This window comes from Eschrichtius robustus, chromosome 14, assembly GCF_028021215.1.
Source record: "Eschrichtius robustus isolate mEscRob2 chromosome 14, mEscRob2.pri, whole genome shotgun sequence".
Classification (NCBI taxonomy): Eukaryota; Metazoa; Chordata; class Mammalia; order Artiodactyla; family Eschrichtiidae; genus Eschrichtius; species Eschrichtius robustus.
The window spans coordinates 26,094,407-26,122,384 of record NC_090837.1 but is presented as its reverse complement, the minus strand read 5'-3'; the positions used below and the strand labels follow the sequence as shown (position 1 = coordinate 26,122,384).

The 27,978-nt window shown below is 51.7% G+C and overlaps 1 protein-coding gene across 1 annotated transcript; it reads right to left on the bottom strand.

Moving 5' to 3' along the window:
* Window positions 1-66: 66 nt before the first annotated feature.
* On the bottom strand, window positions 67-27,978 carry UPB1 (beta-ureidopropionase 1). Its single transcript, XM_068563086.1, has 10 exons — window positions 27,808-27,978; window positions 22,013-22,184; window positions 20,565-20,652; window positions 13,973-14,067; window positions 10,210-10,371; window positions 8,444-8,613; window positions 4,495-4,576; window positions 3,541-3,583; window positions 2,219-2,373; window positions 67-472 (listed from the first exon to the last, which is right to left on the bottom strand). Exons 1-10 carry the CDS (start codon window positions 27,909-27,911, stop codon window positions 389-391), a joined length of 1,155 nt encoding a protein of 384 aa, XP_068419187.1. The 5' UTR covers window positions 27,912-27,978; the 3' UTR covers window positions 67-388.

Below are 27,978 nucleotides of genomic sequence, written 5' to 3'. Positions count from 1 at the left end.
AGTTCCCCGACCAGGGATTGAACCCGGGCCCCCTGCATTGGGAGTCATAGCCACAGGACCACCACGGAAGTCCCTGGGATTGTCTTTAATTGAATTTCTAAAATTCACTTAACAAAGTTTAATCATTTCAAAGTGAACAATTCAGTGGATTTGGTACATTCACAATGTTGTATAGCCATCACCTCTATCCAGTCCCCAAACATTTTCATCACCACAGAAGGAAACCTGGTACTCATTCGACCCTCCCCACCCAGGCACTTTAAAACCAATCTGGGCAGCAGTGCTATCAGGGCATCAAGCAGGGAGAATTTGGACACTAGAGCCTGGAGCCCTGGCTGATCTGCTGTGGGCAGAGGTGCCCTCCTTGGTGGGCAGCGGCTGAAGGCTGCTACTCTTTCACAATCTTGGGGCTGTAGCTGGGTTGGACAGCTTCGGCAAGCTCCCGTGCATACATCTCGTATCTGCCTGTCATCTGAAAGTGAAACACAGACTTTAGAGGTTCCCGTTTCATAAACGCCCTCATTTGCTCGCCACCACCTGCTGCCACTGGAGGGCAGCCATGGGACAGAAATCCTTTAGGAAGGCTGGTTGACAGGACAGTCTCAGAGTATAATATAGAGGCACAACCCCCATGTAACCTTTTGGCAACGATTCTGGGGCTGTGGCGAAGATCACGGGTGCTGGTGATGACTCACACCCCCTAGCCCCTCCTGCTGAAAGACCTCTGTGATCTTCCGCCAGAAGGTGTGGTGGCTCCAACGCAGGAGGGAGGAGGGCTTGACCTGCTCCCGGTCACGGTCCCGAGCCAGGAGTGGAGTTGCCGAGATTCGCACCCTGGTCCCCTGGCTCTGGAGGCCCATCCATTCCACATGGCATCTCATCTTGGACACAGAGAGGCTGGGAGAGGCTGGGGGTGGGGCCGGAAAGCCCACCCAGGGTGCTCACACCCCAGCATTCCCTCCCTCCCTCCTTTCCAAAGCCTTGACGGGAACTCATGCCCATCACCATGGCTTGGGAAGCCTTCCGCTTTCAAAAAGTTACTAACGAGAAACCATTCTGTTTATTGGTTCCAACTTATAATTTGTGTGGAATCCTGCATTAATCCAAACTTCTGGAGGAGGAGAGATAGGCCAGGAGACTTTCATGTGGGAAGTGCCTTCTCTGTCCAGTGAGAATCTGGGACTCAGGAAACGTGCCCAAGGACCCACCCTCACATAAACAGGGGAGTCAGGCCTGAAGCCCTTGTCTGGCTGGATCCGAAGTCCTGGTCCCTCCCAGATATGCTGGGCAAAGTCATTCCGTCCTGACAATGAGATGTTCATTTGTGTGTATGATTTTCTTTCTTTGTTTTTTAAATTTAATTTTTTTTATACAGTATGTTCTTATTAGTTATCTATTTTATACCTATTAGTGTATATATGTCAATCCCAATCTCCCAATTCATCCCACCCCCGCCCCCGCCCACCCCCTGCCGCTTTCCCACCTTGGTGTGCATACGTTTGTTCTCTACATCTGATGATTTTCTTATAAGTGGGTGCAGAGTTGGTGGAAATACTGCTAGACACTAACACAGCAAACTCCATCTGTGTCCTTGATGAGATGCCGTATTTTGGGGGGGTCCCAGGCTGCAAGCACCCTATCCCAGGAGGTGGGCACTTACACTCCGTGGTGTCACAGGGTATTGGTCTCCAAGGCCACCTGGGGCCTTCGAGTTCAGCCTCTTGTTTTACAAATGGGAGTACTAAGGCCGGGAGCAGAAGGGGCTTGCAAAGCAGTGGCAGAGCCAGGCCTGGATCCCATTTCTCCGCTTGACCCACTTCCCTCCATTGTCAAGGCCTAGACTTGGGGCCTGGCCACAGGCAGAGCCAGACATGCACATTTACCTTGTGATAAGTGCAAATGCCTGGAAAGGAAAAAAGGATTAGCGAGGCCAATCCACTCTATTCTCTGGACAAATGAAATTGAGATTAATTTGCTTGAAAGCGTCCAGAATCTAAATCAGATGAGCAGAGAATTTATTGAGGCCTGCTGCCTGGGCATCGTTTGACCCAGTGGTTCCTCCCCTGAGCACCGGCCCTGGCCTTCAAGGAGGCAGACACTGGGCCTTCTGCTCAACTCGTAGCCTCATGCGGCTGTCCCTGAGGCCCCCAGCAGCTGCGGTTCCCAGGGCTGGGGGCAGGACGGGCCCACGCGGAGGAGCAGGGGACTCAGGACCCACCTTGAAGCCCCAGATGTCATTCACCTGCCGGCAGAGGTTGAGGTCGAGCTCGGTGACCAGCAGCCCATCCCGGTTGCGGGAGAGCCCGGGGGTGCGGCTACCATCAGGGGCCGCCACGTAGCTTGAGCCATAAAAGTAGCCGAAGTCCCGGTGAGCTGTGAAGGAGCAAAGGCAAGGCCCCCGTGAGCTCAGGCAGACATGGGTGGACTCTGCAGGGGGATGGGTGCACCAAGAGACTCCCAGGACAAAGGGTCCCCACCTCCCTCCCCAGTGGTGGCCAAGGTCCCAAGGACCTGCCTCCCTCCTTGGGCCTGGAGGCCCAGCAAGTGGCTGCATGTCACCCTCAGCACCCTCACCTCTGCCCCGGGAACCTTTTACAGGTCACCCTAGTAGAGGTATTGGCCTCCAGCTCCAGCATCAGCCACCATAGCCCAAGGGAGTTGCATGGTTCTGCAGGGCTTCCTGTGGTGGCCCCGCACGGTGAGCTGGTGGCTCTGCCCTCGCCAGCCGTGCCAGCTGTGTCACCCTACCCTCCCTCCACGCCTCAGTCCCCTCACCAGTAAAGCAGGGTAACAGCCACCCTGAAGGTGCGTAGGGAGCATGTGGGCGCAGTGCAGGGCCCAGCTGGCCTCACTTTCCTGCAGGGAGCTAAGTGGGACCAGAGACTCAGGAGGTCTCCAAGGCCTCACGTTGAGGGGGATGTGGAGCCCTTTCAGGAAATGCTCTTCTGGGAGACAGACCCCCTCAGCCCCCTCTGCTTCCCAGGGCGGGAACCATGAGCGAGTTCAGACACCTCCTTGGTGAGGGGGCAGCCCCCCTCCCACATTCCAGGCCAGAGAGGTGAGGTGGGTTGGTGGGGGGGGTGGGGTGGGGGGGAGTGGCAGATTCCTAGCAGAGGTGAGGTGAGACCTGCCCTCAGATCAAAACAAGCTGTGGATTCTGGGAACCCAAGGCAGCCATGCTGGGCTCTGGGGCATTTGTACAGCTGGGGAGTGAGGGGTGTGGACGAGGACAAAGGGAGGGGGGAGTGAGGTCTGCGGGGTGGATGATGCACCCCTATTTCAGGGCGCTCACAAAGGGCTCCCCCACACCTCAGTCCATCTTCACCCTAGTCCCGGGGGAGGGATGGAGTCTGATCCGATCTCTACTCCATCCTCATCCAGGGAATGAGGTGGTCACAGGGCCAGGACTGCTGATCCATATGGGGACACAGCTGTGCAGACACAGTCTGTGGGGTAGACCCTGCCCAGAAGCAGCAGATGGGGAAGAAACAGTGAGGCCCACCCCTCACATGCAGTCCCACGGAAAGTCACGGGACATACCTTTCTTGCCATCCCCAGAGGTGAACTCGTTCGGAAAGAACTCCTGGGAAATAAAACCAAGGTAAGACACACCTATAGGGGGCGCTGCTGGGTTGTTCATCAACGTCAGGCTGGGGTGAGGGAGTTAGGAGTTAAAGTGATGTGGACCAGCCTGAACTTAACCGTCCCTGCTGAGTCCCAGCCCCAGGCCAGCAGGCAGCCAGCGGGGCATCTGACCAGCCAGGGGAAGACCCGGATTTTGCCACCTGCTGGGAGAAGGGAAAGTCATTGAAGAGAGTGGTTCCCAGGGCCATGGAGGGCGTCTGAGGCTCGCCTGCTGGAGTCATAAAGCCCAGCCTGGGGTCTGCAAAGGCAGCAGGGGTGGGTGTCTGCTCGTGGCTCTCAATAGCTTCCAGAAGCCTAATGGAAACTGCGTGTCCAGCAGGGACAGGGATACACGGGCTAATTAAAACACTGAGTTTCTTTACGTTGTCAGAAATTAGACTGACTTAGTGTTCTCTCAGACTGATCAGATGCTCTGATTAGAGTTTGACATCTGATTCGTAAGAATGAGGAAGAGGATTTGTTTTGCAATAAATATATGGTGTTTGTAGTCAGAATCCTTTGGTGCGTGAGGTCAAGGGTGGGTGGAGAGAAATTGGGTACTTGGCAGTACTGAGGTGAGAGCCTTTCAAAATGGTTTCAGCCAAAGACAAAACAGACAAAAACAGGGGAGGGACAGTGTTTTCTTTCAAAGTGACAGAAGCCAGTCTGCCCCCTGCTGGGACCCTAGCATGTGGGGCGTGCGTGCATGCAGAGAGGAGGTGTAACACCAGGTGTCCCCAGCAGGGCCACAGCAACAGCAGTTCTTTCCCTTGTGGCTTTTGCTGCTCTGAAGAGGCTGGGCCCCGATGGCAGGCAGGTTTCGCAGCAGCTGCAGGAGGGCTCCCTGGAGGCCAGGCCTCGGGCACTTACCTCGCCTACCCGGTTGATGGCGCAGGTGAAGCAGTGATTGGCGATGGCTGCGTTTCTGGCCTCGATTGGCCACAGGGACTCACTGTGAGAGCGGAAGGAGAGGAACCAGGTTGCCGACTTCCCAGCCAGGCTCAGAGGATGCTCGGCCCCGAGCTGCAGCCCGGGTGCCAGCCTTCTAGGCCTGTGGTGGGGATGGCCAGGGAGACTCACTGCGTCCGTGGGTGACCCCAAACCCACAAACAGGCCAGCTCATCCCCGGCTCAAGCCAAAGCGGCCTTTTGGAGAGGGCCCAACGCAGCAGAAGCAGCCCTGGATCAAAGCCTCATCCTGACTCAGTTTCCTTTTCTGAAACATCCTCAGAGACCATGCAGATGAAGCTTCTGGGGGCGGGGTGGGGGTGGGAGGCTGTGTGGCAGGAACCCCTTAACCGCTGCTTCTCACTCGTTCCCTCCTCCCAGGTGGGGGTCAGGAACCCACTTCCCAGGCTGGTAAATGTCAGAAGGGAGCTGGGGCCCTGGTGGCTTGTGTGTAGCGTGTCCCCCAATCCCTACCCTGCTGTGCTGCCTTGCAAAGCATTCTCTACAGGGGGAGATTTCAGACCTAGCAAACAGAGTACACCTGAAAGGAATTTAGGTTGTAGGTGGACATCGCCTCCCCTGTGCTGGCTCCCATTTCCTAGTGCCCCCCCATCTCCCTCTTCTGAACCCTGAGTCTCGCAGCCGAGGCCCCCTGGTTCTCCTACGGGCCCGGGAAGGAGTCATTCCACAGGCACAGCTGAGCTGCAGGCCTCCCTCAGTCCAGCACCTGCCAAGGGGGGACAGGGTGGGAAACTTCGCCCCAACCAGACACCCTGTCCTTCCCCAGCCCACCAAAGAAAATGTGCCACAGGATTCAATGGGCCTCCTTGTCACTAATTATCTGTCTGAGGAGCAAGGTGATTAGGATTCTGAACTGACAGATGTAATGCCCACTTAGAAACGCTGAGTGACTGGGAGCGGGATGCCCTGGAATCTTCCTTCCTGTCAGCATGCACCTGGTTTAAACCAGAGAGTAGGTGGAAGGGGTGGGTGGGTGCTTGTCACAAGCCTAATTCTCAGGAGGATTCACGAGTCTGGAAGAAAAAAAATCACAGGCTTGATTGAGGGGACTCATTTTGCCGCTTTTCTCCCCCCTCCAGCTGCTAAGCCGAGCTGACAAAACTTTTAAGAAAGGATTTTTACAGAAACACACCCGTCAATGACATTTTCGGGAATTAAACAGACAGTGGCAGAGCGAGTGCCATAAAACATCGTTCTTGCAGTTCTCCAGGGAGGGTGCGGAGTGCAGGACTCAAACCCACAGCTGGCAATAAAACGGAGGCTCTCAAAACAAGCAACGGAAAGGAAGCTGGAGGTTCGTGAGAGCCAGGGCGTGCGGGAATCGTGGAGAGCCCGGCGGGGGTATGGGGACATCTGCCACTTTCCCAGCGCGGTGTACACAAGCCCTTAAAAATAATCACAGTGGGAAGGGGAAGGCATCGAGGGGTGGGGATGGCGGCTTTCCTATTAACACACATACATGGTAGAAATCCTGGACCACACGGCTGCACAGTTTGTCAGGATGACTCAGTTCATCAAAAAGCACTTTGCTTCCATTGGGTGCTTGGAACTGTGGGACCCACAAATGAGGATACCCTTCCAATCTGTGCATGTGCACGTGTGCGTGTGTGTGTGTGTGTGTGTGTGTGTGTGTGTGTCTGGGGGGCTCTGATACAGAAGGTGGGAGATGCCGGAGAAGGGGATGGATGCTTCCAGAAGCTGTGAGCCGATGCTTGTGCGCAGCTGGGGGGGATCTGCCTGGCATCGTGCTTGCCATCAATTCTACAAATAATCATTCGGTATTTTAAGAAACTCAGAGTTGCACCATCCTAGTGAACCACCTGTTGTAATTTTCCCCCACTCTACGACCATCCTCAGTCTTTGCAGAGTTCTGATCCCAGCCTGGAAACACCTTTTTGCTCACAGGCTTTCATCATGATGCTGCAGTACCTCCATGAAGATTTGTTTTAGTGGCTGTACGATAACCCATGGAAGAGACGGGCTGGCGTTGACCTGACTCTGACCTCTCTCTCCCTTCCAGCTTTTCTTGTAATCAATCATGCTGCCATGAGCATCTTCAGGCAGGCAGCCTTCCCCTCCTCTCTCAGATGCGTCCTCAGGCTAAGGTTCTCAGACTATAATTATCTGGTCAAGGTGTGGACACTGTGGGAACTTGTGAGACATACTGCTTCTGAAAGACCTGTCAGAGTTTTAACTGCCAGCAGAACCACATCCTTGGAGGGCACCAGTTGGACCACTGTTGGCCAAGGAAGGAAGATCAATAACTTTTAATAAGCCGAGGACACGTGTGTATTACGTTGAGGTGCTTCTGTTTTCTTAACTGGGGCTGATAAAAGCCTGGGGGCACTTGGTTGGAGAGGTGACCATCTGATTCCAGGACACAGCTGTGCCCAGCCCGGCCTGACAGCAGCTGTACCTGGTGGGGCACTGGCTTCAGGATCCTCCAGGGACCCCTCTGGGGAGCTGGAGCTTGCTGGATGTCTTACACATGGCCGGCAGGAGGGGCTGCTCTAGGACCCAGAGGTTCTGCCCAGGCTTGGTGGCCCGACGACCAGGAATCACCCTTTGTCGCAACTGCCAACAGACGTTGTCATAGTGGCCACGCTGCCAGGAGGCCCCCAGAGATTCTCTGAGGGGAGATCCAAGACTCGAGTGTCCCCTTCTGCCTGACGGTGCCCCCCCTAGACTCAGACAAGATGGGGTGCATGGATGGGGTGGCAGGTCTGGGGTAGCAGAGGGGGGTCTGTGTTCTGTGAGGGACCTGCTGTGCAGATCAGATCACGGAGGGAAGTTAACGCTGTGGAGGGGGCATCACGCTCAAGAGAAAGGCAAAGTGAATGTCACATCCTGACTTTTAGAAGAAATTTGACTGAAATTTCATGGAGAGCGAGGACAAGAATGACAGGGGTGGGCTGACAGGGAACTCAAGGCTGCCCCCCAGAACTCCCCCAATTGACCCCACGTGGGGACCGGGACTCCCCCTCCCGGCCCTGCCCCGATGACAGAGAGAGAAAGCCAGCACCTCCCGACCCAGGAATGCTGCTTTGGAGGAAGTGAGCTGGGGAGAGAGATATTTGCACACAAATTCCTAGAGCTTTGGTACTTGTTGATGATGCAAAGCTGGAAACCACCCAGAAGCTCAGCTGTTGGGGAGAGAGAAGCAGCGGAAGTGCAGTCGTGCTGGGTCATCTCAGCTGCCTGCTCTTATTCAGTGAGGGGCCCGGGGCTTGCCCAGGAGCTCAGGGCTGCCAGGCCCACCCTCTACCCTGGTCACAACAGCTTTATCTACTCAGGGGTGAGGTTAACACCCAAACACGGGTTCTGTGTTATCAGAAGGAAACACTTGGTTGGCTAAAAACAGGTTTCAGAGCCACCTGACTGATGTCTTAAGGACGCTCTCAGCTCCGACCCATCGTCTGCCCCTTCTCTCGTCCGGGTGTCTGCTCTCCGTGCTCCGGACTCTGCAGACAGGAGACTTAGGACTCCTCATTCGTCACCCCACCTCCCAACCCCCCAGGAGCACAGCTGTGACAGGAGGGGGAGCTGAAGCTGGCCAGGTACCTCTGATGCTCCAGACCCCTTAGAAGGGGAGCTTTTCTGAATCCTGTCAGCGATGGGGGAGATTATTATTACCTGAGACACCATCGTAGCCAAGGATGGTATTTTACAGTACAGCACAGCTCTTTAGGAGGGATCGTAATTGACACTTGGAGAATTTTTTCACAGAAAAGTTGGCACCATCCCAGGGTTCAGAAAACCTGGTGGTCGCACCTGCCTGCTGTTTCCCAAACCTGCCTCCGCCCCCTGCAGCCTGCCCCCAGAAACCTCCCAAGTCCCTTGTGCCAAGTGACCTGAGTGCTCCGATGGTGGCCGAGGGGTTGAAGATGACCTCAGCACCGTTGATGCTATACATGAGCCAGTTGAGGGGGTGGTGCCGCCCATAGCAAATGTTCACGGCGATCCTCCCGAACTGAGTCTGGAACACGGGGTGGCCCAGGTTTCCCTCCATGTAGTATGTGGACTGGAAGACAAAGGGTCATGTATGGATGCCTCTGAGCTGCCAAGTTTCCCTTTCCTTAGACTTCACAGAAAATGAAATGTCACCCATACTCCAAAAGGGATGCTCCTGGTATGACTCTACTTTAAGTTCCAAAATTTCAATCCACTTAAAAAAAAACCCAAAATCTGAAAACCCAGACACAATAACAGCAAGCTGACCCAAGGGGAAATCACCGTGGCTTGAGCACTTACCCACAATTTCTTTTGTGGCATGTTAAAAAGTCCCCAAAGCAACTTCCCACAGTATTTCAAAGATAAACTTGGTGAGGTTTCAATCATGGTACAACTAGAGGCTGAGGTGTGTGGTCAGTGTTAACACAAGTTGGTCAATGTCCTCACCAACCACCTGTTCCCATCGGAAGGTTAGAGCTGAAGGGACGGGGGCTCGTCCACAGCAGCTCTCACCCTGCTTGGGGGGCACACCGTAGCCCAGTGGACACAGGACCTGCCCGGCTAACGAAGGCCAATATGAGACTAGAATCCCACTCTGAAAGTGCTCTTCTCCACAAAGCTCCCTGGGCACCCTGCCTGGGGTCAAGGACGTCCCTGCACAGCAGGCAGGTGGGACACAGTCCTGCCAACCCTGCCTCTCCGCCTGCCCCCTTGGGGTGCTGGTCAGGGTCTCACACAGATCTGCTTCCTGCCTTTTGCCTCCTCCCATTAATTTCAAAATTCGTCAGAGTCGGGCAGCAACCAGGATGTGCACACAGGGTGGACGCCGGAGCAGATCCTGGTGCGTTGAGACAAGCCCGTCACTATCCGTGGGGAGCTAAAGATTAATCCCAGGGTAAACAGGTGAGGGGCACGTCTTCCCGCCCTCGCCTCCAGCTGTCACTGGGGAACGCTGGCTTCTTCTTTCTCCCCAGAGGGCCTTGGCTAGCTCTGCACATCCTTTCTCATCTGCCTGACCAGCCTGAGAGTGGCTGGGACCCCCACAATCAGGCAGGGCGGCGAAGGATGGGGATATCACATCCTGAACAACTGTACTTACTGCAGATCAAGTTCAGACTTCATATCTTAGGGATTAGGTGGAGTTCATTTCCCTCCTTCAAACATCCACCTCCCTCCACCTACACACCCATGATGGGCATTAACTGATCAGAACAGCTCCCCTGACTTACAGCCTGATTACGGGCACCAAGCCCCAGCTAACACACCTGTGCACAGACACACATTCCTTGCTGTCACCCGACACGTGGACGTGGCTGACTCAGACCCCATGGGAGCCATGGACAAGGACCTCTCCCCACCAAACAAGAACTAGACTGTGACGGACGAGGAGCTCAGGGCCTGAAAGGGGCCACGGGAATCATTTCACGCTTGTGCACTATTGATTTTGGTTTTAATTTGTATACGAATTACTTCAAAGAAAAATCCCAGGAAGCCAAATCAGGTTATATTTAAAAAAAAATAGCCCTCTGCACTAAAGGCGTTTGGGACTCACCGGGAATCCCACTGCATCCCATCCACCTGTGTGACGCAGTGCAGTGCAGGGAGGCCCCCAGCGCTGCTGCCACACTGTGCTGCAGCTGTGCTGGTCATCCAAGGGGCAGCTCACCTCATTGAAGTCGCCCACTCTGGGGATGTGGTTTTTCCTCGTCTTGCCCAGGATGGCTCCAGAGTTGGAGATCACCACGGCTGTGTTCCACAAGATGTCCCCATGTTCCGTGTCTCGCTCCAGGATGGGGGACACCACCACCATGTCATGCTTCCTCGCCAGCTGGAAAAATGAGTACGGCACAGTCTTATTTTCAAATCAAGTGTCATAACATTTTTATGGAAGAATCTAATGGTCCTCCTAGATAGTTAGACGGGGTTCTGAGCTCTCCCTGCATCTGTTCTTTGAAGACTAAATGCCAGAGTTGTCCTGACGCCCAAGCTTAGCTAAATAGGAACCAGCATTGTCCTTGTGCGGTGTTGGTGGGAGTGTAAAAACGGTGCAGCTGCTGTGGAAAACAGTATGGCAATTCCTCAAAAATTAAGAACAGAACTACCGTATGACCCCATAATGTCACTTCTGGGTATATACCCAAAATAACTGAAATTAGTCTTTTTTCTCTTTCTGATACCAGTGAGAATAATAACTATTTATTCATTCACTTTAGCATTTACTATATGCCACGTTTGTGCTAATAGGTGAAATGCATTCTCTATTCTTTTTTTTTTTTTTTAAAGACACCAATTGTACTTGAACATTTGTTACTTTTTTTTTTTAATGAATTAATTAATTAATTTATTTTTGGCTGTGTTGGGTCTTCGTTTCTGTGCGAGGGCTTTCTCTAGTTGTGGCAAGCGGGGGCCACTCTTCATCGCGGTGCACGGGCCCCCCACTATCGCGGCTTCTCTTGTTGCGGAGCTCAGGCTCCAGACGCGCAGGCTCAGTAGTTGTGGCTCACGGGCCTAGTTGCTCCGTGGCATGTGGGATCTTCCCAGACCAGGGCTCGAACCCGTGTCCCCTGCATTAGCAGGCAGACTCTCAACCACTGCGCCACCAGGGAAGCCCCCATTCTCTATTCTTAAGCGGTCTAAACTTAAATAATTCTAGTCAGAATTAAATCACTTGAAATTTCAATTAGCCTAGCAACCCTAATGAGAGGGTGTATGGGTTATATCAGGATTTCTGAAATATTGAAAATAGCCCTGGGGACCTTTTTAGTGTGGATAAGGCTGATTTCCTAATTCTAAAGGGTGCCCAGAGAGCTAAGTCTTTTGTTTTCCAACCCTGTGAGCCCTATACAAAGATCACAGACCCTACAGTACAAATAAAATAAAAGCAAGACTTAATGCCACTTCCCATAGACCTTCAGATCCAGAGGCAATAACAAGACAAAACAAAAAAGAAGGTAACAAGCGTTGACAAGGATGTGGGGAAACAGGAACCTTCTTAAACTGCCAGCGGGAATGTAAATGATGCCGCGTTCCTGGTGGAGTTAAACACAGTTACCATAGGACCAGCAACCGTGCAGGAAAGTAGATTTTCACACCCATGTTCTGAGCAGCACTATTCACAACAGCCAAAAGGTGGAAGCAACACAAGCATCTAAATAAATCGTGGTGTATATATGCAATGGACTATTATTCAGCCTTAAAAAGGAAGGAAATCCTGGCCTATGGATGACATGGCTGTCATCCCTGACATGGATGAACCTGACGACGTTATGCCAAGTGAAATCAGCCAGGTGCAAGAGGACAAACACTGCAGGAGTGTACTCATGTGAGGCATCTAAGCTAGGCAAATTCACAGAAAGAAAGTGGAACGTCAGGCACCAGCAGCTGGGGGTGGAGGGGGTTGTTCCATGGGTGGAGGGTTTCAGATTTACAAGATGACAGAGTTCTAGAGGTTTGCTTCACAACACTGTGAAGATACTTAACATGACTGACCTGTACACTTAAAAATGGTTAAGATGATTAATTTTATGTTATGTGTTTCTTAACCATAATAACAAAGAAAAAAGGGATTTCCCTGGCGGTCCAGTGGTTAAGACTCTGCGCTTCCATGGCAGGGGGTGTGGGTTTGATCCCTGGTTGGGGAACTAGGATCCCACATGCCACATGGCACAGCCAAAATAAATAAATAAAATAAAATAAAATAAAATAAAATAAATCATATGTTTCATCTATACAAAAAAATCCCAGAAAGAAAACCAAACATAACTCTTGACACCAAATTCCTTTTGTCTCAAATAAGAAGTTCAGGATCTGGTGACCAGGATGAGCAGCCCCAGCTGGTCATTTGTCATCAGCTCTTACCAGCCCGTTGCTACTTCTGACCTTAATGACAGAACAGAGGGATGGCACGGCGGGCAGAAGGGGATGCTACGAGCACGTGGGGGCAGCTGTGGTCCCGGGGCCCTCGATGCAGACAGGGGTCCCCTGGGACCAGCTCATCCCCATCCTCCCTTTGCTCTTCCTTCCTCCCACCCTGGTTCAGGCACGCCGTCTGCAATCACTTCCTGCCTCGTAGCACAGAATCAACAATCTGGTGGCTGAGAGAATTTTCCCTACAGCCTGAGAACAGGGATGTTTGGAATCACAACTCAGTATTGATAGAATCACTATGATTACAGTTCTGCTCCAAAAGCCCTTAAGTATATGTAGAAAGTCTGAAATGCGACATTGGAGAAATGAAAGGAGTTATTTTTTTCGAGGTGAGAATAAGCATAAGTCACCATTCGTAACCTCTTGGAATGTCATTGGGGTTTTCTGGATGACCGCTTTATTAAGATACAATTCACGGAGCATAAAGTCCATTCTTTCAAAGTGTGCCATTCAGTGGTTTTCAGTACATTCAGAGTTGTGCAACCAACACCACAAACTAATTTTAGAACATTTTCAACACCCCAAGTGGAAACTCTGTCCCCATGAGCAGTCACTCCCCATCCCCTCTCCCCGCCCAGCCCCTGGCAACCACTAATCTGCTTTCTGCCTCCAAGCATTTGCCTATCCGGGACATTTCATATAAATGGGATCATAGAACATGTATTATGAGGTTTTAATAAAGAAAAAGGAAGCCCAGTTTCTACACTGATGAGACGGGCCATGCAGAGATGCTTCCATAACTCAGGTGAACAGCAAGTGGGGTAGCAGAGCTCTGGACACAGACTCAAACTTGACGTCAGTCCCCGAGTGCCAGCGCCGCACTTGCCAGCTGCAGACCCTACTACGGGAGTCATCTCCAGGACCCCCTCCGTGGGCTGCAGCCCCCTCACTTAAAAAGCCATTAAGGGCCCTTCTGGCTCTGAAACTCTGATTTTAAGTGAAAGTACACTAGGGACTTCCCTGGTGGTGCAGTGGTTAAGAATCCGCTTGCCAGTGCAGGGGACATGGGTTCGAGCCCTGGTCTGGGAAGATCCCACATGCCACAGAGCAACTAAGCCTGTGTGCCACAACTACTGAGCCTGCACTCTAGAGCCCACGAGCCACAAGTACTGAAGCTCAGGTTCCTAGAGCCCGTTCTCCGCAACAAGAGAAGCCACCGCAATGAGAAGCCTGTGCACCGCAACAAAGAGTAGCCCCCGCTCGCCACAACTAGAAAAATTCTGCGCGCAGCAACGAAGACCCAACACTGCCAAAAATAAATAAATAAATACATAAATAAATAAACTTATTAAAAAAAAAAAAGAAAATACACTTAAAAAAAGGGGGGGGGGTAGGGGCAGTAAATAGTCTTATCTATTCTTACCTGGCAAAGCAAGAGCCAAATGGGCGCGTTTTCCACGGAGAAGGGCCACCTCTGGCAGCTGCGGCCTCTCTTTGTGACCTGCCCGTGTTTGGCCGCTGCCAGAGGTTAGTTAACAGTTAAAGGTAGGTTAACATCCTACCTCTTGACAGAACTTCGTGGTGGGCCCATCCTCTGCTGACTCGGCAAATTCCGTCCATGGAAGCTTCTCTCTCGTACAGAAAGCAAAGGGCATAGCTGTGGAGAGGAGAAAGGTCAGAATCACATCCAAGCTCATGGCCTCTGAAGGGGGTCCTTGGCCTGGTGGGGGAGGGTTTCCACAGGAGACCCCAGCCCCAAGAGCCTTGGCCTGCCTTCTGAGGCCCATCCCTGGCTGTGGGGACACCTCCCCTTTAGGCTTCATGGCAGAATAAGAGGCGAGGCCAAATGGCCTTCCTATGGTCTTAAAAACACTTGCAGCAGAAATCTGAACAGATACTTGCACACCCACGTTCACAGCAGCATGATTCACAACAGCCAAAAGATGGCAATGACCCAAGTGTCCATCAGTGGACAAATGGATTAACAAAATGTGGTCCATCCATTAGATGGAATATTATTCAGCCTTCAAAAGGAAGGAAAGTTTGACACTTGCTACAACATGGGTGAACCTTGAAGACGTTATGCGCATTGAAATAAGCCAGACACAGAAGGACAAGTGCTATATGGTTCCACTTACATGGGGGACTTAGGATAGGCACGTTCACAGAGACAGAAAGTAGATGGTGGGTGCCAGGGGCTGGGGGAGGGGAGAATGGGGAGATGTTGTTTAAGGGGGACAGAGTGTCAGTTTGGGAAGATGCAAAGGTTCTGGAGATGGATGGTGGCGATGGTTACACAATAATGTGAATGTACTTAATGCTACAGAACTGTGCACTTGAAAACGGTTAAAATGGTAAATTTTACGTTATGTCTATTTTACCACAATTTTAACAATACATATATATGTTAAAAATTTTTTGCAAAAGGTACAGCCAGAAACTGTTCCCAACCAGCAGATCCCGAGCTGCTGGCCAATCTGCTGGTTGGTTAAGAGCACAACCAAGGCTCCTTGGGGACAGCGTCAGAGGGCCACCAAGGATGGCGCTGGGACCCTCACATGTCACCATAGGAATGTTCATCCTCCCAGGGACTGAGGCTTGCTCAGGAACAAGAAAAGCCATTCATTTAATGACCCCATCAGAAGTTTGGGAACCACTGGGTAGGCTGAGCACTCCCCAAGGATAAAAGCATTATTTCTGTGACCTGTGGCTAGATGCCACCATCTAGGGGTCTAATTCAATAGGAAATTTCATTAACTCACTGATTTTTGTTTGCTTAAAAAAAAAAAAGCAGGTACATATACACGCAGTAACAATTCAAAGAATGCCATGCACACCAGATTCTCAACGGCAGTTTCCTTTGTGGGGTGGAGGGGGCTGCGATGGGGGTAGGCACCAGGGACCTCTGGCTGAGTGTGTCCCACTGCTCCACAGCCTCAGCCACGTGCATCCACACCCGCCAGTCTGATGCTGTGAGCTGGGATCTCACTGGGATTAGACATGCGTTTTCCGTGTCACCAGTGAGGTGGAGCACCTGGCCACATGGTTGCTGGCCTTTCTGGATTCATCCTCCAGATGATCTTGTCCGTAACCTTGGTCCACTTCCTGCTGAGCTGTTTGTCTTTTTCTTCTTGATTTGGGGTACTGAATTCCTTGTTTGGACCAATCCCGCATACAGTTGGCCCTCTGCATCTGCGGGTTCCCCCAACAGCAGGCGGAAAATATTTGAAAAAAAATTCCACAAAGTTCCGAAAAGCAGAACTTGAATTTGCCACACACGGGCAACTATTTACTTGGCATTTACACTGTATTAGGTATTACAAGTAACCTCCAGATGATTTAAAGATTTAAAGTATATGGGAGGATGTGCGTAAGTAACATGCAAATACTACACTATTTTATATAAAGGACTTGAGCATCCCTGGATTTTGGTCTCTGCAGGGTTGGGGGTCCTGGAACCAATCTCTACAGATACCGAGGGACGACTGTACTCTTTAGATCTTCCTCCTCCCAATAACCCAAGTCCATTTCTTTTAGGAGGATTAGCCTAACGGATGTTTCCAGATGCTTGCTACTGTTCCGGTCACTCTGAAACTCAGAGTGCAGGGAAGGTTTGTAGGAAGCTGTGTGATGTGGCTGGCGAGGACCACCTGGTTGCTGCATGGGTTGTGTGGCCTGTTTGGAGGTAATAATTGCAACCAACCTTTTCCAAACACGGGCCATGGGCCCAGCACGGTGCCAGGCCTGGTAATAGGCAGCATGTCCCCAATACCCCTGCGAAGTTGGTGTGACTCCTCATTTCACAGAGAAGAGAAGCACCAGCCTCCAGATTCCTTCCAGTCCCTGGAAGCCTGGTGCTATGATGGCATCACCACCATCTCAGCCGCCAGGGCGGTAGCCCATGGAGGCAGCTAAGTGGGCAGCAGGCTCTGCCAGCACCAGCCCAGGGGGCCTTGGCACCAGGATCAAGACTCCCCAGGCGCCATCGGTGAAGATGGATGAGCTATTTTAAGGAAGCCAACAAGAAAGCTGTTGATAACAAAGAACAATCCTTAATGACCGTTGTTCACTCTCAGCTTTCAGAGCATTAGGAGAGACTCAAATGCCCCAAGAGAATAAAACCTCCCTTTCCGATTTCATTTCAGCTTGCTAAGCTCTCCAAATTTCTCCATTTCCATTTTAATGGCTTCTTTTCCTGTTTTCACAACTGCTGTAACGTAAACAAACTTTCAAAAGAAGCATGTGGAAGGGAGGTTGGGGGAGGTCGGCTGTGAAGTTCCAACTACAGTTTCCAAATTAGAGGGGAAGGGGGTTCCACATTCACTGAACCAACACTCCACGAGGCAGGCTCAGACTTGGACCGGGCCCTGCCCTCAGGAGCTGCCAGCCAAGACGGGAGCTGAAAGGGAACCTGTGTAGGGGAGTCCCCAGGGTCCCCCCAAAGGAGGGGGTGCCCGTGCTAGGCCTTGATGGATGTGCAGGAGTTTTCCAGATCCAAGAAAGAGAAGTTGGTTAAACCATCCAATAAATATTTTTAAGTGTCTGTCATGTACCAAGGATTATTCAAGTCACTAAAGATAAAATCTGGGTAGGGGAAAGAATAAACAGAATGTGGTCCATCCAAACAATGGAATATTATGCAGCCATAAAAAGGAAGGACACTCTGACACATGCAACTACACAGACGGACCTTGAAACCATGATGCTCAGTGAAATACGCCAGACACAAAAGGCTAAATACTGTAGGATTCCACTTACATGAGGCCCCTAGAGTAGTCAAATTCATAGAGACAGAAAGTAGAATAGAGGTTATCAGGGGTGGAAGAGGAAGGGGAGTACAGAGTTTTGGCTGGAGATGATGAAAAGGTTTGGGTATAGATGGTAATGACAGTTACATAATTTTGCAAATGTATTTAATGTTGCTGAATTGTACACTTACCAATAGTAATAGTATGCATATTTTACAATTAAATTTTTTTAATGTTAAAAAAATAGAGGGCTTCCCTGGTGGTGCAGTGGTTGAGAGTCTGCCTGCTAATGCAGGGGACACGGGTTCGAGCCCTGGTCTGGGAAGATCCCACATGCCGCGGAGCAACTAGGCCCGTGGGCCACAACTACTGAGCCTGCGCGTCTGGAGCCTGTGCTCTGCAACAAGAGAGGCCGCGATAGTGAGAGGCCCGCGCACCGCGATGAAGAGTGGCCCCCGCTTGCCACAACTGGAGAAAGCCCTCGCACAGAAACGAAGACCCAACACAGCCAAAAATAAATAAATAAATTAAAAAAAAAAATAGAGGTGGGGATTGGGGTGGGAAAAATAAACACCACCAAGGCACTGATCACGTGGAGCTTACAGTCTAATGGAAGAGGCAGACAAATCAAAAGCATCACACAAGAGTACACGTATAACGAGAAATGTGAAGAACGTGATGAACTTCTGGGTACAGGTGGCAGATGGGACGCACTCCTTTGCTCTTTCCTGAAACCCCACCAAATGAGAGTAAAGGGTTTTTTGTGTACAGGTATAAACCCACAGGGATGAGGCACGAGCCAGGGACAAAAACAACAAAACATGGGAGGCTGGAGAGCCGAGGGAGGCGGAAGATATCTTAGTGAATCTGAGAACACTGAGTCCCCCCCGCAGTGGAGGAGGCCAGGAAGCACCCCACTCTCCATCACAGACCCCTTGAAAGCTCAGGAGCCAGAGGCACCATGCAGCTCTGAAGGTGGGGACGCAGGGAGGGGCGACAAATAAGTAGGATTGGTCAAAAGTCTACTTAAGAAGTTAGATCCCTTCTCCACTCCAAGAGGCTGGATTGAGCCTCTCCCACCCCAGCTAGAGGCTCACTCTCTAGAGACAGTTAAACAGAGGATCTCTGGCCTTGGGGAACCCAGGACAAAGGTGAGTAGAGTGATAAAAACAAAGGGATTAACTAAACATAAGCATACTGGACTCCTGTCCTTTCCTCTTGGCAGGAGATTAGATGAATTTTCTCTGGGGAATCTGACCAGCCTGAAAAGAATGACCCAAAGATACTACCATAGGCGATTTCCTAACAAACAGCTAAACCCGGTCATCCTATAATGAAACTCAGTGGAGGAGCCCCTCCCACAAACTCAGAGCTTGCAATCAGTTTTTTAATCCCCAATTCTTAAAATATAAGTAATCAGGGCAGCAGCGGGGAGACCAACTTGGAGTAACTAGGAACCATGCAGGGAGAAAAAAAAATATTACTTAATATCCTTAGAGATAAGAGAAGATATTGTAACTATAAAACGAGAACAGGATGTGATAAAATAGAAAATTTCAGACCAAAAGAACTCTCATAAATTCAAAATATGACAGCAAAAACAAAACACTAACTAGAAGGCTGAATGACAAATTAGATAAAATCTACCAGAAAATTGAACAAAAAGACAAAGAGATGAAAAATAGGCACAAATACAAAAGAAAATGAGGGATCCAGTCCAGAGTTCCAACATCCTAACAGCAAGGAGTATCAAAACAAGAGGAGAGAAAAAAGGGGAGAAAATCACGAATGAAACAATCTAAGAACATCTCCTAGATCTGAAAGACTCAAGTTTCTAGACTGTTAGAACTCACTGAAGTATCTAGAAGGATGGATTAAAATAGATACACTCCATGGCACATCATTATGAAATTTCAAAGTACTGGAGAAGAAGAGATCCTACAACCTTCTAGAGAAAAACAGGCCACATACAATGGGGCATAAATCAAAATAGTCTTAGACTAGTCAACAACACCCAAAGCCAGAAGACACGGAGCAAAGTGTTCAAACTTCTGAAGGAAAATTTTTTCTAACCCAGAATTCTATACCCAATCAAACTATCCAGCAATATTTTCAGATGTGCAAGGTCTCAAACAGTCTACTCAACCAAAATGAGGGGGAAAAGCAAGAAAGAGGAAGCTGTGAGATAGGAGAAACACAAGAGCAAGGCAGAGGGACCCCCCCCCCCCCCGCCGGATGATGGTGAGGGGAGTCCTGGGATGGCAGAGAGGGGGAAACCAATTCAGAACAGAGCAGCCAGAAGGCTCTGGGACAGATTTCTGTGAGGAGATGAAACCGATAAACTACTTCATATGTCTAAACCTCTTAGGGGGATTTAGGAAACCAGCAGAAAGTTTGGGGTAGACTTTGTGGTAAGCATGTAGAAAACAAAGCAAACTCCAGGGAAAACAGAAAGCTATTCAGGGAAAGAAATCAAAGCGATTTCCTTTGAATCTTGGTAGCAAATGGACTGGGGACAGACCAGGAAGGGTACATGTGCGTAGAGGGGGCAGGAGAGGGCAAAGGACTACACTGTCTCCTTCCATCATGGGAAGTCAATAAATGATGCAAAACTGAAAAATTAGGAAGCAGCAACACAAGCAAAGGTAAATTCCAAAAGAACCAGCTCAGAGAAGAAGTAGCTGCCTCTGGGGAAAAGGATAGCTATTTTTTGGTAACAGACCTTGTAGACCCATTTGACTCTAAACCATGAATGTGTATAACTATGACAAAAAAATAAAAATAAAATAAAGAGGTACAAGGTAGCAGGAGTATTTAATAGGGATGCAACTTTACACGGGGAGGCAGGCTCTGAGCTGAGATCCGAAGGTCAAGCAGAGTTACAGGCCAGGGGAGAGGAATGCTCCAGCTCCAGCTCTGGCTCTGGGTGGAGGGAACAGCGGGCGCAGTGGCCTCAGGGGAGCGGAGTAAAGTATCAGAAGGTTAGGGCAGAGCCCGGCAGAGATGGGGAGGAACAGATGATGCAGTGCAAAGTTTTCATACAGCTCTTTCCTAGAAGGTGTGGGCAGCCAGTTAGAAGGGGCCAGAGTGGAGGAGACCAGCTGGAGGTGATTACAGAAGCTGAGGAGACGCTGACATGCCTTGGATCAGGGCAGAGGTAAGGAGGTGAGAGGAAGGAGTAAACGGATTCAAGTTTGGAAGGAAGGCCGAGGCTCAGATGAGAGACTGAGGCACGTGAGAAGGAGGAAGGCTGGGGTTCTGGGGTTGCTGGTGTTGTTGACAAAGAACCTTTCTATGGATGAGAAAAGAAAGGAGATTTTAAGAAATCAAGCAGCAGACACTCTTGGCGACGTGGAGATAAGACAGCACTGAAGGCAGCAGAGAAAGCACCCCGAGAGAGACTTACTCCATGCTTCCTGGAAACAGATGATGTTGACTCCACACATGGCAGCCACCTCTACGATGGCCTCGATGCGTCTGTGCAGGGCAGTGACCTGGCAATTTAAACAGCGAGGATTAGTTGGTTGAGACCATCTTTAGAACTCAACCACCACGTGGCCGGCTGCAAGAGGACAAGGAGGGTGGGAGGTTCTGGTATGTTGGACTGTCCTTGGGTCCAAGTCTACAGTCAAAGGTGGCGGTGCAGAGGCTCTGGGGTCCCACACACACTCAATGCTGCCTCGCCAAGCCTCGGTTTCCTTGACTGGAGAATGGGGAGAACGCCGCCCACCTCGTGGGGTTGCTAAGCGGAGGACGTGAGGATGTGAGCGCTTACTGCGAGAGGGGCCACACTCAGTGGGCCCACCACACACCACAACCATCCCCTGGGTTAATTGCTCCCTCGCCCCCTACCCCCCAGGACCCAGTCCACTTACGACGTCCTGCATCCACAGCTTCGGGGATGCCTTGTCCTGCCACTTCTGTTCTCCCATGTGTATCGTGTCTTCCAATGACTCGCCTTTCCCAGCTGTGCCCTCTGCCAGAATGTGCTCCTTTTCCCCACCCAAAATTCCCTGAATGTGTTATCCACAACACGTGTTGCCCACAGAGGGGTAGCTCTCCCAGCAAGGGGCCGAGAATCGGGGTACCTGTATTCTCCCCGGCCTGCGTGTGTCCCTATGGAGGCGCTGTTCCCATTGTGCTGTCATATTCCTCCACTGTCACTCCCATGACCCCACGAGCTCCTTGGGAGCAGTGTCCTCAAGTTCTCTGTGCTCAGCATGACGTCTGGCTCCCAGGAGACATTCAGAAGTGTTTGTTCAAAGACAGACCAGAGGAACCAGGCTGAAAACCCAGAGACCACAAACGCTTCCTGATGGACGCTTGGTCTCCCTCGAGGGACTGCGTGCACGGGGCCCCGTGGATGACTGCTGGGTGCCAAGCGTGCTTCTAGGCTCTGGGGGGTGGTGATGACAGCATCCCTGCCCCCCGATGACCTGACAACCTGGGCTGAGGAGACATATTCACAATCTGACCGATGTCTGGGGATCTTAGGATCCAGGCAGAGGGACACACGGTGGACAGATGGGTCCTGACTGGCGTGTGCTGGCAGGAGCCCGAGAGGCAGTTCCACGGAGAGCGCGTGAGCCACAGGGGCACCCTCCCAACTGGTAAACAGAACTTCAGCTCGATCACAGGAGAGGAAGTGGAAAGGAAGGTGGACAGAATAGTGAGGAGTGAGAGGAAGGCAGAGAAAGGGTAGGAGCCAGAAGAGAAAGAAAAGCAAGTGACACGGCTGGAAGGAAGGGGGGGCCAGGGCAGAGCCGCTGGGCAACCATCCGGGTACAAGATCGAGTTCAAAACACAGAGCAGCCCCCTGCCCGTTTATGTATTTACAGTCAAAAGAGGCCAAACCTGTTTCACCACAGGGGTGTCCGCGGGGAGGGGGGTTCTGTTCTGAACGAGCCCCATGCGCACGGTCCGGGGCCTCCTCTGCTGCTCCGCCACAGCCTGAAAGGCATAGCCCTGCAGCTCAAAGTCCCCTTTGGAGGCGGCTTCAAAAGCCCTGCTGGGCAGGTCGAGCTTCCTAAACAGGCAGGAAAGAGGGGACATGATCTGCCTGAGGTCTGCTGCATTTAATGACCCTCCAGAGTCACTCCTCAGGCAGAGAAGAGGTGGGTGCATCCCGGCAAGAAGGCCCACGCGGCCACACGTGGGAAGCTGGGGCGGGGCTGGAGAATTGGGCCCGGTGGGTGGAGAACGGTGGGTGGAGAACGGGCTTCCCTGGGGAGACTGGAGCCGGGAGCGGAGCGGCATGGTCAGGCTGGGTGGAGGAGGGCAGTGGGGAGGGGGCAGCAGGGAAACTAGTCACGAGGTTGATGCTGGAGCTGCTGAAATCGGGGGGTGGGGGGTGGTGGCAGGAATTGAGGTCTCAGCAGGCAGCACAGGAGAGAGGGAAGAGATTCCCAAAAATGTCTGTGGACTAGAGTCAGAGGGCCGTGCTGAGCCTGGGGGCTGCGGCAGGCCGTGATGAGACAAAGGAGCTGTTGAGAAGGAGGCTGGGAGCCGGCTAGGAAGAGAGGCCAGGACGACAGCAAGACGGAGGGTCCCGTGGCCATTTGCCACTAAGGATTACAAGTCTTTGGTGACCCCCCCCACCCCATCCTGTCCTGCTTCCCACCAGGGGAGAGGGCAGCTCCTTGCCCGATGCTGGGTGAGCGTGGCGGGGCCCAGATGTCCAGACCAAAGGCTGAAGGGCTCATGCCTGTTTGTGATTTATTAACACAGGCAAGTGGATTATTTATAAAACCTCCCACCAAAGTGACCATGGGCCACATGGTCTGTTTTGTGCCTGGCCCAGGGGTGAAACCCGCAGGGGCATGGGACAGGGCCCCCAGCCAGGAAGGCCTTACCATCTAGGGGCATGGTGGTTATGAAATACCCAGAGAATGCATCAAAAAATAACCTGACAACCATTATCTAACAATATTTCTCTCCTACTTTAAACCACTTTCTTAAAGACATTTCTTTCAAAATCACAGCCCTGTCAGCCTGAGCCCCCTGCCACCGCCCCCTGCCAGGCAGTTTCCCCGTGATGGCCCTGACAGCTCGGAGTTGGGTTCCGCCCCTGACAATCAGCCTGCTTTTCAACTAGTCAGGGTTCCGTGCGCTTCAGCAGGTTAGAAATAGCAGCAGTGCCCACACTGTGCCTCCTGTTGCCATGACTGCCTCAGAGACAGTCCCCCACCTGCAGGCAGACGCCCCCACTCCCCCGGACAAGTCACCATGGTGGCCAGGACAAGAAGGAGGGCCTGGGGGCCGGCTCCCCTTGGGAGTGGTCCTGGTAGGCCGTCCTCAGCCAGGCCTACCGTCAACCAGGAAGACATCAGGTGGAAAAGCTCGCCTCAGGTTTGCAAGCCCAGCTGTAACCATCACCTGGAAGGGGTCCTTCATCCTCTGGCTAACTCTCCCCACCCACTGACTGCAGCTGTCTGCTCTCCCCATGTTTCTACCTTCAACACTCAGCCCTGTCATTCCACGATGCTCAGCCTCCCTGCCTCCATGCCCATCCCTGTCCCCAGCTCCCTGCAGACACGCGTCCCCTAGGCCATGCAGGCCAGGCCTCCACTACCTTCTGGGCTCTACATTTCCCCAGCACCCCCCACTGTCTGGCCACTACCTGAAGGTTTCCCCGCCCTCCAGTTACCCTGGCATTCCTTCACCCAATCCTGCCTGCTTCATCCTGGAGAACCCAACTGGCCCTCGAGCCCCATTCTCTAACCATGTGCTGTGTCCACCAAAGGCCTGGCTCAAGGATGTGGTGTGGCACCGACCAGCCATGGTGGAGACCAGCAAATGGGCCACAACCTCACAAAGGGGGCTCTGTGCTGCCCCCAACCCTCCCTTGGTCCCCATAGTTGGCTCTTGCCCCTCTGCCCCTCATCCTGATACTAAGGCCCCCACCCTGGTGGCCTCACCTAAAACTTCAAGGAGGAAAGCCCATCACTTCCTGTCCTGGCTCCACACATCCCCTGGCCTTTCCCCCGGGAACCCCCCTTTCCAGCGAGGTCAAGGCAGACCTTGCCCAAGGGAGCCCAGCCCCAGCTTCCTTGGCAAGCTCTCGCTTCTGGAACTTCTCTTTCCCCTCTAATGGCTCTTTACCATCAGTGTTTTAAATAATTAAACCAGAGCTTTGTTACAAAAGAAACACATGCTCATGGGGGGAAAAAAATCAAACAGTGGAAAATGTAAAATGAGTTCCCCTCCATCTCAGAACCTAGAGACAACGCCCTCAACAATGTCTTATGTGTCTTTCCAATATTTTTCGATATGCGTGTGTGTTACACATACAAAGTTGTCCTTCTGTATGTTCTGCTCTTCCATTTACATGCTTTTATTGTTTTTTTGGCCACGCCAAGCGGCATGTGGGATCTTAGGTCCCTGACCAGGGATCGAATCTGTGCCCCACTGCATTGAAAGCACGGAGTCTTAACCACTGTACCACCAGGGAAGTCCCTTCATGCCTTTTTCACTTAACGATATACCCACTTCGGACATCTCTCCCTGTCTCCTGCAGACCTGCCACATTCACCATGACAGCTGTTTGAGTCTCTCCCATTAAAAAAACAGGAAAAAAAAGAAAGAAGGGAAGTGTGCTCTACACAGGCCTCTCTTGTTCTGGAACCACCAGCCTACTGGTTGCTAAAGCCAGTGGACTCCCTGCTGACCCTATCCTTCCAGACCTCCTTGAGCCACCTGACACTCTGTCCCTGTCCCGATCAGCATCCTTGATACTGGCCCTAGGGTCCCCCCCGCATCCTTACCTCTGGAGTCTCCCACAAAATCTCCACCTCCTCTGCCCCTTTAACACTGGGACCCCCAGATTCCTACTCTGCCCCCACTCCTCCACCTGGAATGACCATCTCTAGGACAATCCCAAACCCAGCCTCCCCCCACCCTGATGCCCACCTCTGCAGAGTCTCTGTAGTGGGCTGACCTGTGGCCCCCCCCAAAAGATATGTCCAACATCCTAATGCTCAGAACCTGTGAATGGGACCTTATTTGGAAAAAGAGTCTTTGTGGATGTAATTAAGGATCTCAAGATAAGATCATCCTGTATTACCCAGGTGAGCCCTAAATCCAGTGATGGGTTAAGAAACGCCCAGAGGAGAGACACAGGGAGAAAAGAAGACCAAGTGAAGACAGAAGCAGAGATTGGAGTGATGCTGCCACAAGCCAAGGAATGCCAGAAGCCACAGAAACTAGAAAAGGCATGGAAGGATTCTCCCCCAGAACCTTTGGAAGACTGTATTCCTGCCAACACTTTGATTTTGTACTTCTGGTCTTCAGAACCATGATGTAGGACAACCATCAAAAGACAGAAAGTCCCTCAAGAGTAGGAACCGTGGCTAACTCATCCTTGTACCTCTAGGGCCCAAGACAAAAATAAACAATAAATGTTTGTTGAATGAATAAATGTTTCGTGGTTCTGGCTGTCTTAAAACTGAGAGTTGATGTTCTCTGGGGATTTCATCTGTCTGGCACAGGCAAAGGCCCATTTAGCTCATTCACTTAGCAAACATTTACTAAGCATCATCTTTGTGTTGGGCGTGGCAAGTATTGGGGTGGGAAGCTGGTCTTGTGTGGAGCAAAGGGGGAGTCCAGGGGAGGGACTGAGGATTCAGGTCCACCAGGCATTCATAGAGGCAGCCATGCCCGAGTCAGGCCACGAGAAGTGAACAGAAGAAGTTTTAAATGACTAATTTTCTTTTCTTTTTAATAAATTTATTTATTTATTTATTTGTGGCTGCATTGGGTCTGTTGCTGCGCGTGGGCCTTCTCTAGTTGCTGTGAGTGGGGGCTGCTCTTCGTTGTAGTGCACGGGCTTCTCATTGTGGTGGCTTCTCTTGTTGCGGAGCACTGGCTCTAGGCACGTGGGCTCAGTAGTTGTGGCTCGTGGGCTCTAGAGCGCAGGCTCAGTAGTTGTGGCACACGGGCTTAGTTCCTCTGCGGCATGTGGGATCTTCCCGGACCAGGGCTTGAACCTGTGTCCCGTGCATTGGCAGATGGATTCTTAACCACTGCGCCACCAGGGAAGTCCCTAAATGACTAATTTTCTATCTTCACTTTGCAGCCTGTTCATAGCCAAATCCCACTCAATCACAAGTACAAAGGTTTATACCCTAGAGGTGAAGCTTGGAAGGGCTCAGTTCTGGGTGGAACAGAACCAAGAAAAGCGAAAAGGAGAAAGAATGGAAAAGGGGAACCACTTACTCAGTTATTGTGAGCGAAGCCCCAGGAAGAGGCCTGGTGGTCACTGATTAATGGAATCTGGTTCCCATTTTACCTCCCATTCCAATCCCTCCCCACCCTGGAGCGATCCAAATGTGCACACAAAGTCCCTTTTACAAGGCAGTCCTTACTCTGAGCTCTAGAATGGATCCCAGCCAGTCCCCTATGTGGGAAACTTATTTCCATTTTCCTAAGACTCTCCCTGACACCCACGAGCTCTGTCTTTTCCCAGTGGAACATGCCCACCTCACCCTTAAACACCCTGAGACACCCCCTGCTTCAGGACACCTTCTTTAGGAGCCTCAATTCTAAGAGGCTTCCCCCGGGACGAGCCTTTACACGTGCGGTGGGAAGCAGTAATCCAGCATGAGCACACTGGAGGGGCCTTGAAGGTCATCCAGTCCCAAGCACCCCTCTTTAGGTACAAAGAGCCCTTTTGGACAAAGTTCTGTACCATGCCCACCCTGAAAGGCAGCTGTTCTACCTTTACCATCCACTAGCTGTGAAAACACCTGAGACTCTGAGGTCTGGCCTCCCTGCAGGAACTCCACATCAGCTGGTGGCTGGGAATCTCTGATCCAATCAACACCCTCCAGTTTCAGGTGAGCTGATCAGGTTCCTGCCTCAAGGTCACTGCCACAAGGGCAGGGAGTGCGCAGTCTGGCTGGATTGCGGGAGCCCACAAATGGGCAAGAAAGTGGAAGGACGTTTAGTCAGGAGTTGCATGGGGTCAGAGTTTGCATTACATTCTAAGGGCCGTGGGAATCCCTGATAGAGTTTTAAGCAGGATATGATTTACATCTTCTGGTTGCTTTGAGAAAAGTGGACTGAAGAGAAACAAGAGTGGAAGGGGAAGTGTCTTCCAGCTCTGTATGCCCAGCGTCCAGCAGTGCACTGCCCTCAGAAAGTCCTAGTGATGCACACAGCTGCCTGGGAGTGAAAAAAATTTGCTCTGAGCACGGGAACTAACTCCTGTGGCTTGCCAGTGGGAAAAGTTCCTTCGCCAGATTCAGAGGCCTCTCCCTCCAAGGATCCGCCAGAGGCTGGGTCACTGCAGGAAGGAGGGGCTGGGGGCTCTGACAGGAGGTAATGACCCAGACAGACGCCTAGAGGACAGGCCTGGCTCTGGGGAAGAAGCTAGTCACTGGAAGCTGGGAAAGAGAGCTGGGTGGTCACAGAGAAAGCACAAAGAGTAAAAACCGTCCTTTCCCTCTGGGCTTGTAAAGTTCACTCTCGGTTGTGCAACCCTGAGCTCCCAGAGCTGTCACATCTAGACCTCCCAGGGTCTCAGCTCGCCAATTCAGTACTTCACCACCGCCCTTGCAGAGCCCTTCAGATTCTGAAGCACTCTGCCTGGTCCCCCAGACCCACACCCGCTGGCCCCAAGGTCCCCCACCTTCCCAGTCTAGGCCCCACACCTGGTCTCTTTGCCATAGAGAATGCGTTTGACCTCCTGCAGGTCTGCGAGTGGCAGATGCTTCTCCAAGCACCGCTCCAGCGACTCAAATCCAGCCCCGGCCATGGCTGAAGTCCGCACGTTTCTTTAGACGCAAACTGCCTGACGGCCTTTGCCCCCAGGAAGAGGAGCA

What these genes read in the sequence shown, in the direction of transcription:
- UPB1 (XM_068563086.1), bottom strand. Translation starts at nt 27,911, where the DNA reads ATGGCCGGGGCTGGATTTGAGTCGCTGGAGCGGTGCTTGGAGAAGCAT. An exon ending in GAGTGGGCGACTTCAATGAG is followed by an intron (nt 8,614 to 10,209) that starts GTGAGCTGCCCC and finishes TTTGTCTTCCAG; the next exon opens with TCCACATACTACATGGAGGG. An exon ending in CTCTGGGGATGGCAAGAAAG is followed by an intron (nt 2,374 to 3,540) that starts GTATGTCCCGTG and finishes GCTCCTTCACAG; the next exon opens with CTCACCGGGACTTCGGCTAC.